Here is a 10,087-nt window from a genome sequence, read left to right as displayed (position 1 = left end):
CCTCCTGAGTAGCTGGGATTACAGACACGCGCCACCATGCCCAGCTAATTTTTTGTATTTTTAGTAGAGACGGGGTTTCACCATGTTGACCAGGATGGTCTCGATCGCTTGACCTCGTGATCCACCTGCCTCGGCCTCCCAAAGTGCTGGGATTACAGGCTTGTGCCACCGCACCAGGCCTTCCACTCTTATTTTAGGTTCAGGGAGTACATGTGCAGGTTTGTTATTTGGGAATATTGTGTGATGCTGAGGTCTGGGTTGCAATTTGTCCTGTTACCCAGGTAGTGAACATTGTATCCAATCATTTTTCGTTTTCCTTTTCTTTTTTCTTTTCTTTTTTTTTTTTAGATATGGTCTCTCTGTGTCACACAGGGTAGAGTCCAATGGCGTGATCTTGGCTCACTGCAACCTCTGCCTCCCAGGTTCAAGTGATTCTCCTGCCTCAGCCTCCGGAGCAGCTGGGTTACAGGTGCCTGCCACCACACCTGGCTAATTTTTGTATTTTTGGTAGAGACAGGGTTTCACCATGTGAGCCAGTCTGGTCTCAAACTCCTGACCTCAGGTGATCCATCCACTTCTGTCTCCAAAAGTGATGAGATAACAGGTGTGAGGCACCACGCCCAGCCACTATTTTTACTTTTATGAGATGGAGTCTGCATATGTTGCCCAAGCTGGTCTTGAACTCCTGGCCTCAAGTGATATTTCTGCCTCAGCCTCCTCAAATGCTGGGATCACAGGAATGAACTACTGCTCCTGGTCTTTACTTTTAATTATTAATTAGTAATGGCGGGGCTCATGCCTATAATCCTAGCACTAGGGAAGGCCAAAGTGAGCGAATGAGATCAATTAGAGACCAGCCAGGGCAACATGGTGAAAACCTGTCTCTACAAAAAAATACCAAAATTAGCTGAGTGTGATGGTGTAGTCCTAGCTACTAGGGAGGCTGAAGTGGGAAGATTGCTTGAGCCTGGGTAGGTCCAGGATGTGGCGAGCTGTGATCATGCCTCTGCACTCCAGCCTGGGCAACAGAATAAGACCGTGTCTCAAAAAACTAAAACAATTAGTAGTAAATATTCTATTTCAAATAGTGGAATGCATAGAAAAAGACTCACTTCAGTGTTTATTGTTGTTATTTCAGACCAAAACCTTGTGTGACTGAGCTCAAGAGCAGTGCATCCAGATTCTCCTCAGAAGTGAGACTTTCCAAAGGACCAATGACTCTGTTTCCTGTGCCCTTTCATTTTTTCCTACTCTATAACTATGTCTCGATCCCGCCATGCAAGGCCTTCCAAAATAGTCAGGAAGGAAGCTGTAAACAAAAAAAAGAAAAACAGTCAACTGCGAAAGACAACCAAGGCAGCCAACAAAACTGTGGCATCGGTCAAGACTTTAAGCCCTGGAAAATTGAAACAATTAATTCAAGAAAGAGATGTTAAGAGAAAAACAGAACCTAAACCACCCATGCCAGTCAGAAGCCTTCTGACAAGAGCTGGAGCAGCACGCATGAGTTTGGATAGGACTGAGGTTCTTTTTCAGAACCCAGAGTCCTTAACTTGCAATGGGTTTACAATGGCGCTACGAAGCACCTCTCTTAGCAGGCGACTCTCCCAGCCCCCACTGGTCATAGCCAAATCCAAAAAGGTTCCACTTTCTAAAGGTTTAGAAAACCAACATGACTGTAATTATAAGATACTCCCTGATTTGGGAGCAAAGCACTCAGAAAATGATTTGGTTCCAGTGAAAGACACCCAAGTCCTTCCTGATATGGAGACTCTAATTGATGTACAAAATTCCTGTTTAATTAAAGGTAAGAGCCAAGAGACAACTCAGTCTTGGTCCCAAAGAATTGAGGATTCCAAAATCAATATCCCTATCCACAGTGGCCCTGCAGCTGAGATCCTTCCTGGGCCACTGGAAGGGACACGCTATGGTGAAGGACTATTCTCTGAAGAGACATTGAATGATACCAGTGGTTCCCCAAATATGCTTGCTCAGGACACAGTGTGTGCTCCTTTGCTCCAAAGAGCAACGCCCAAAGTTACCTCTCAAGGAAACCCCAGCATTCAGTTAGAAGAGTTGGGTTCAAGAGTGGAATCTCTTAAGTTATCTGATCCTTACCTGGATCCCATTAAAAGTGAAGATGATCGCTACCCCACCTCCAGTATTGATAAGGTTATACCTGAATTGAACCTTAGAAACTGCTTGGCTCTTGGTGGGTCTACGTCTTCTACCTCTGTGATAAAATTCCTCTTGTCAGGCTCAAAACAAGCAACCCTTGGTGCTAAACCACCTCATCAAGATTTCAAAGCTACTTCAAATGAACAGGAAGTTTCCGATACCACCTCTGTTCTAGGACAGGCCTTTGGTGCTATCCCACACCAATGGGAACATCCTGGGGCTGACCCAGTTCATGTTAAGGCCCTGGGTGAGACCCCAAATCCACCCGAGATTCCTGGTGCTATTCCAGCCCAAGGAGAGGTCTTTGGTACTATTTTAGACCAACAAGAAACTCTTGATATGAATGAGGGTGTTGTCCCAGACTTGCCTGTTTTCCTTCCTGTTCCTCCAAATCCAATTGCTACCTTTAGTGCTCCTTCCAAATGGCCTGAGCCCCAAAGCACTGTCTCATATGGACTTGCAGTCCAGGGTGCTATACAGATTTTGCCTTTGGGCTCAGGACACACTCCTCAATCATCATCAAACTCAGAGAAAAATTCATTACCTCCAGGAATGGGTATCAGTAATGTCGAAAATGAGAAACAGGTTCATATAAGCTTCTTGCCAGCTAACACTCAGGGGTTCCCATTAGTCCATGAGAGAGGACTCTTCCACGCTTCACTGGGTGTTGCCCAACTCTCCCAGGCTGGTCCCAGCAATTCAGACAGCGGGAACTCCCAGGTCAGTGTAACCAGCACAATTCATGTTGTCAACACTGCAGTGGTGACTATGCCAGTGCCAATGGTCAGTACCTCCAATTCTTCCTATACCACTTTGCTGCCCACTTTGGAAAAGAAGAAAAGAAAGCGATGTGGGGTCTGTGAACCCTGCCAGCAGAAGGCCAATTGTGGTGAATGTACTTACTGCAAGAACAGAAAGAACAGCCATCAGATCTGTAAGAAAAGAAAATGTGAGGAGCTGAAGAAGAAACCATCTGTCATTGTGCCTCTGGAGGTAAGCAGACAGTCAAGGGGCTTGGAGACAGCTGACACTTGGTAAAGTGATCTATATGTAGAGACAATTTGCTTCACTATTACATATTTTTCCTTTGGTACAATGTTACTTTAAGTGATTCATAAAAGAATTACTGGACCTACCTGAAGTATGTCTTGTGCAGTGATACCGTAGCTTGCTTATTTTTAGAATTTGTTCTAGAAAACTGGAACATACAGTTTTTTTTTTTCATTACAGGATTTGATGGAAACATAGAGAAATTGTATGAAATGTGGTTTTGCAAAGATTTCCCCATGCCTCTTTTGGCTAGTTGCATGTCTTTTTTGGCAGTCACAGATTTAAAAATTAAGAGTGGAACAAATTCATTAACTCCATAGCAGCCTGAAAAACCAGAGGTATTAAACATCGTTCCTTTTGAAAGAATACAGTTGCATCCCTAATCTTGAAACTTTGCTTTGGAGGCATAGCAATAATACAGCTTTTGTCTCAGCTTTTGATGATTTCTACCTGCTCTACTAACTTCATAGGGTTGTTGGGATTAAAGAAAAATGGCTTGTAAACTCCAAAGTGATATACAAACTAATTCTTATTATAGTTTATGAACCTAAGGTAGTAAAAGGATCTGTTGATTTAGAATTTATTTAAAAACTTTTAGGGAACTTGGTTAAAACTTACTGTTGCTTTTTTCGCCTTTTAAAACACCTGTTAAATATGATGTTTTATGATTTTTAGATCATGCATTAAAGTTATGTTGATTATGTCTACTACAAATGCAGTTACAGTAGAATAGATGGAGTTAGAAGTATTGTAGGATGGGTATGGTGGCTCACAGCTGTAATCCTAACACTTTGGGAGGCCAAGGTGGGCAGATCACCTGAGGTCAGGAGTTTGAGACCAGCCTGGCCAATACAGCAAAACTCCATCTCTACTAAAAATACAAAAAGTAGGTGGGTGTGGTGGCAGGTGCCTATAATCCCAGCTACTCTGGAGGCTGAGGCAAGAGATTCACTTGAACCCAGGAGGCAGAGGTTGCAGTGAGCCAAGATTGCACCACTGCACTCCAGCCTGGGCCACCAGAGCAAAACTCCACCTCAAAAAAATAAAATAAAATAAAAATAAAAAGTATTGTGGCTGGGCATGGTGGTTTACACCTGTAATCCCAGCATTTTGGGAGGCCCAAGCAGGTGGATCGCTTGACGTCAGGAGTTCAAGACCAGCTGGGGTGAAACCCCATCTCTACTAAAAATACAAAATTAGCTGGGCGTAGTTGTGTATACCTGTAGTTCGAGCTACTCCAGAGGCTGAGGCAGCAGAATTGGAGGTGGAGGTTTCAGTGAGTTGTGATCACACCACTGCACTCCAGCCTGGACAACAGCGAAGCTCCATCTCAAAAAAAAAAATAAATAAAATGAATGAATAAATAAATAAATAAATAAAAATATTGGGAGGCTAGTCATGGTGGTTCACACCTGTAATCCAGGAACTTTGGGAGGCTGAGGTGGATAGATCACTTGAGGCCAGGAGTTTGAGACCAGTCTGGTCAACCTGGAGAAACTCCATCTCTTCTAAAAATACAAAAATTAGCCAGGAGTGGTGGTGCATGCCTGTAATCCCAGCTACTCAGGAGGCTGAGACACAAGAATCACTTTAACCTGGGAAGCAGAGGTTGTAGTGAGTGGAGACTGTGCCACTGCACTTCAGCAGGGGCAACAGGGAGAGACCTTGCCTCAAAACAGTATTGTGAGATTTAAGCCAGGCATGGTGGCTCATGCCTGTAATCCCAGCATTTTGGGAGCACCAAGGCAGGAGGACTTCCTGAGCCCAGGAGGTCAAAATCAGCCTGGGCAATAGAGCAAGACCTTGTCTCTACTAAAGGTACAAAACTAGCTGGCTGTGGTGGCACACTCCTGTAGTCCTAACTACTTGGAGGCTATAGTGAAAGGGTCGCCTAAGCCTGGGAAGTCAAGGCTTCAGTAAATAGTGATCACGCCACTGGATTCCAGCCTGGGTGACAGCAATGAGACTCTATCTGAAAAAAAAGGATTGTGAACATAAAATTCAGTAAGCCATTTATATTTCTTTTTTTGTTTTTCTTTTCTTTTTTTTTTTAATTTGAGACAGAGTTTCACTCTTGTTACCCAGGCTGGAGTGCAATGGCACAATCTCGGCTCACCGCAACCTCCGCCTCCTGGGTTCAGGCAATTCTCCTGCCTCAACCTCCTGAGTAGCTGGGATTACAGGAACGTGCCACCATGCCCAGCTAATGTTTTGTATTTTTAGTAGAGACAGGGTTTCACCATGTTGACCAGGATGGTCTCGATCTCTTGACTTCCTGATCCACCTGTCTTGGCCTCCCAAAGTGCTGGGATTACAGGCTTGAGCCACCGCGCCCGGCTTGTTTTTGTTTTCTTTTGTGAGACAAAGTCGCACTCTCTCACTCAGACTGGAGTGCAGTGGCACAATCTCAGCTTACTGCAACCTCAGCCTCCCAGGTTCAGGCAATTCTCTCTTGCTTCTTCTGCCTCCCATGTAGCTGGAATTACAGGCATCCACGACCATGCCTGGCTAATTTTTGTATCTTTAGTAGGGACAGGGTTTTGCCACGTTGGCCAGGCTGGTCTCCAACTCCTGACCTCAGATGATCCACCTGCCTCAGCCTCCCAAAGTGCTGGGATTACAGGCATGAGCCACCGTGCGTGGTCTTCTGTTTCATTCGTGATTTAAATTATCGGTTTAAACATGCTGATTTTGGCTGCTCATTGGTGGCTCACGCCTGTAACCACAGCACTTTGGGAGGCTGACGGAAGAGGATCACTTGAGGCCAGGAGTTTGAGACCAACGTAGGCAACATAACAAGACTTCATCAGAAAACACATAGCTGGGCCGGGTGCGGTGGCTCATGCCTGTAATCCCAGCACTTTGGGAGGCCGAGGCAGGTGGATCACGAGGTCAAGAGATCGAGACCATCCTGGTCAACATGGTGAAACCCTGTCTCTACTAAAAATACAAAAAATTAGCTGGGCATGGTGGCATGTGCCTGTAATCCCAGCTACTCAGGAGGCTGAGGCAGGAGAATTGCCTGAACCCAGGAGGCGGAGGTTGTGGTGAGCCGAGATCGCGCCATTGCACTCCAGCCTGGGTAACAAGAGCGAAACTCTGTCTCAAAAAAAAAAAAGAAAAAAAGAAAACACATAGCTGGATTGGGCGGGGTGGCTCATGCCTGTAATCCCAGCATTTTGGGAGGCCAAGGTGGACAGATCACCTGAGGTCAGGAGTTCAAGACCAGCCTGGTCAACATGGTGAAACCCTATCTCTATTAAAAATACAAAAATTAGCAGGGCTTGGTGATGCATGCCTGTAATCCCAGCTACTTGGGAGTTTGAGGCAGGAGAATCACTTGAACCCGGGAGGTAGAGGTTGTAGTGAGCCAAGATTCTGCCATTACATTCCAGCCTAGTCAACAGAGCAATGCTCCATCTCAAAACAGAAAAAAACACAAAAAACATAGCTGGGTATGTTGGCATGCACCTGTGTTTTCAGTTACGAGAGAGGCTGGGTTGGGAGAATAGCTTGAGCCCAAGTGTTCAAGGCTGCAGTGAGCTATGACGGCACCATTACATTGCAGCTTTAATGACAGAGCCTGACCCTGTCTCAATAAATAAATAAATAAATAAATAAATAAATAAAGCTGATTTCTTAATTGTCTGAGCCATTGCAAATGAGAGATCAGACAATCAATCATGTATTGATGGACATTTAAAGTGTTTCTAAAATACTTTGTTATTTTTTTAAAGATGGGGTTTCACCATGTTGGTCAGGCTGGTCTTGAACTCCCAATCTCAGGTGATCCGCCCACCTTGGCCTCCAAAGTGCTTGGATTACAGGCATAAGCCACTACTTTGTTATGAAAAATCTTACTGAACCTGTAATCCCAGCACTTTGGGAGGCTAACAGAAGAGGATTGCTTGAGCCCAAGAGTTTGAGATAAATAAACTGGGAAATATAATGTGACGTCCACCTCCACACCAAATTTCTATTTTATTCTATTTTATTTATTTATTTAATTTTGAGATGGAGTATTGCTCTGTTGCCCAGGCTGGAGTGCAGTGGCGAGATCTTGGTTCACTGCAACCTCCTACCTCCTGAATTCAAGTGATTCTCCTGCCTCAGCCTTCCAAGTATTTGGGATGACAGGCAAGCACCACCATGCCTGGCTAATTTTTGTATTTTTCGTAGAGATGGGGTTTCACCATGTTGGTCAGGCTGGTCTCGAACTCCTGACTTCAGGATGATCCACCCACTTCGGCCTCCCAAAGTGTTGGGATTATAGGCATGAGCCACTGTGCCTGGCCTTTGATTTTTTAAATAATATTTTTATTTATTTTTTTAAGCCCCAACCATGGCAAGGATAGATTTTGAAGTTTTTAGCAAATTCTGATAAGAATTGTAATATTTAGTTGGGATTTCGACAAGCCACCCATTAGGACTTTTTTTTTAAAAATTTGAGACAGAGTTTTGTTCTTGTTGCCCGGGCTGGAGTGCAATGGTGTTACCTGGGCTCACCGCAACCTCTGCCTCTCGGGTTCAAGCAATTCTCCTGCCTCAGGCTCCCTAATAGCTGGGATTACAGGCATGCACCACCATGCCCAGATAATTTTGTATTTTTAGGATGGTGTTTCTCCATGTTGGTCAGGCCTCGAACTCTCAGTCTCCCAAAGTGCTGGGATTAGAGGTGGCTCCACCACTCATGGCCTCCGTTAGGACATTTTGAGTAGCAAAATGAAGAAAGATCTCATTTGATGCTGAGTGATACACATGGGGAACATAGGGGATGGTTTTACTTTGAATAGTGTTGCTAAATTGCCAGTTTCTGGTCTAATTTGGGGTGCTAGGATTACAGGCATGAGCCATTGCACCCAGCTCCAAAATTAAAAAAAAAAAAAAAAAATAGCCGTGTGTGGTGGCTCATGCCTCTGGTTCCAGCTACTTGGGTCACTGAGGTGGGAAGATTTCGTGATCTTGGGAAGCTGAGGCTGCAGTGAGCTATGGTCATGCCACTGTACTCCAGCATGGGTGACAAAGCAAGACCCTGTCTCAAAAAAAAATAATAATAACTTTACTGAAATGTATAATCTTCTTTTACTCAGTCTAGTCACTTCAAGCTTGTGGGAATAGATAAAATGTGGCCACTTACCGATGGCTTACAAAGTAACATTTAACAATATCTAGTCAGAGACCTCCCTTGTAAGCTCCCTTGTAATGCTACAATTTGGCAATTGTAGCATTACAAAATGACATAATTGTAAAAAAAAGTCTGTCTCTAATGGGTATGAATACATTTGTTCTATTCTTCCCCAAACCTGCTCTCTCTCCCATTACATGTTTGGTTCAGTGGTGTAACACATGATCACCCAAAATAGAATATTCAGTATCCTCACCTCCTTCTTTCATCCATCTAAATTCTCTTGTTCTACTAAATCTGAATCCTACTACCTCTCCATTTTCTTGACCACTGTTACAGTGAGGCCTTTATTTCTTATTGGGATAATTTCAGTGCTATCTTTATTATCAACAAGTATTTATTGCACTTCTCCTAGGCCATTCACTGGAAATACAATCATGAGCATTCTAGCCACTAGGGAAATCAGGAAGTTGAATGACAAGCTCTCTTTAGGGTAGTTCAAGTTTTCCTTCTGAAAAACAGAATTCTCTCATCTAAGTATATTTAGTGTTCTGTTTATGTGATATATTTCCCTCAAAATAAAACAAAAGAAATAGAGCAAAACTTTCAGGAACTTCCAATCATTAGACGAAGCCTAGGTTCATTAGAATGCAATACAGGACCTTTAAGATTTTTGCAAAACGCACTTCTGTCTTGTTTCCTTTGGTGTCTTTTCAGCTTCTATTTGCTGTAGCAGTATCCAGCTGCATACATTTCCCCGGTGCACGTTCTTGCCTCAGATCTCCAGGCCCAAGTCATGCCCTTCTTCTTTTCTTTCTCTCCTTTTTTTGAGACAGAGTCTCACTCTTTCACCTTGCCTATTTATTATTAATTTTAATTTTATCTTTTAGTATAAACCAATGAATTTTTACTATATTCAATTTTTTTTTTTTTTTTTTTTAATTGAGACAGTCTTGCTCTGTCACCCAGGCTGGAATGCAATGGTGCATCTCGGCCCACTGCAGCTTCAGTGAGTTTTAATTCTTGCTCTGTCAAGACTCTGTCAGAGTCTTGCTCTGTCACCCAGGCTGGAGTGAGGTGGTATGGTCATGGCTCATTACAGCTCTGACCTGGGCTCAAGTCAAACGCCCACCTCAGCTTCCTAGTAACAGGTACTATCTGTCTGTTCCTGGCCAACTTAAAAATCTTTTGTAGTAGGCTGGGCACGGTGGCTTATGCCTATAATCCCAGCACTTTGGGAGGCTAAGGCAGGTGGATCATTTGAGGTCAGGAGTTCAAGACCAGCCTAGCCAACATGGTGAAACCCCCGCCTTTACCAAAAATACAAAAAAAAATTAGCCGAGTGTGATGGCAAACACCTGTAATCTCAGCTACTTCAGAGGCTGAGGCAGGAGAATCACTTGAACACAGGAGGTGGAGGTTGCACAGTGAGCTGAAATCGAACCATTGCATTCCAGTCTGGGTGACAGAGCAAGACTCTGTCTCAAACAAACAAACAAACAAACAAAAAGAAAGAAAAATCTTTTGTAGAGTTGGTGTTTTGTCACGTTGGCCAAGCTGGTCTCTAACTTCTGGGCTCAAGTAATTCTCCCACCTTGGCCTCGAGAAGTGCTGGGATTACGATCATGAGCCACCACATCTGACCTTAATTCTTTCTCATATGTATCTGAAATTGACATTCATGTATGACGTGAGGTAGGAGTCAAAATTGACTCTTTTTCTTTTTTTTTTTTT

At 43.7% G+C, this 10,087-nt stretch overlaps 1 protein-coding gene across 1 annotated transcript in view; it reads left to right on the top strand.

The window, feature by feature from the left end:
• LOC108292675 (methylcytosine dioxygenase TET1-like) overlaps positions 1–3,383 on the top strand; it is a 16,503-nt gene extending 13,120 nt beyond the window's left edge. The window contains exon 2 of the mRNA XM_037733207.1: positions 1,139–3,383. Coding sequence (XP_037589135.1) covers positions 1,261–3,216 — 1,956 coding nt within the window. The 5' untranslated portion in view covers positions 1,139–1,260 and the 3' untranslated portion in view covers positions 3,217–3,383. The remainder of the gene's footprint in view (positions 1–1,138) is intronic.
• The last annotated feature ends 6,704 nt before the right edge of the window (positions 3,384–10,087 follow it).

Source organism: Cebus imitator, unplaced genomic scaffold (assembly GCF_001604975.1).
Source record: "Cebus imitator isolate Cc_AM_T3 unplaced genomic scaffold, Cebus_imitator-1.0 Scaffold499, whole genome shotgun sequence".
Classification (NCBI taxonomy): domain Eukaryota; kingdom Metazoa; phylum Chordata; class Mammalia; order Primates; family Cebidae; genus Cebus; species Cebus imitator.
This window is presented reverse-complemented; position numbering and strand designations above follow the sequence as displayed.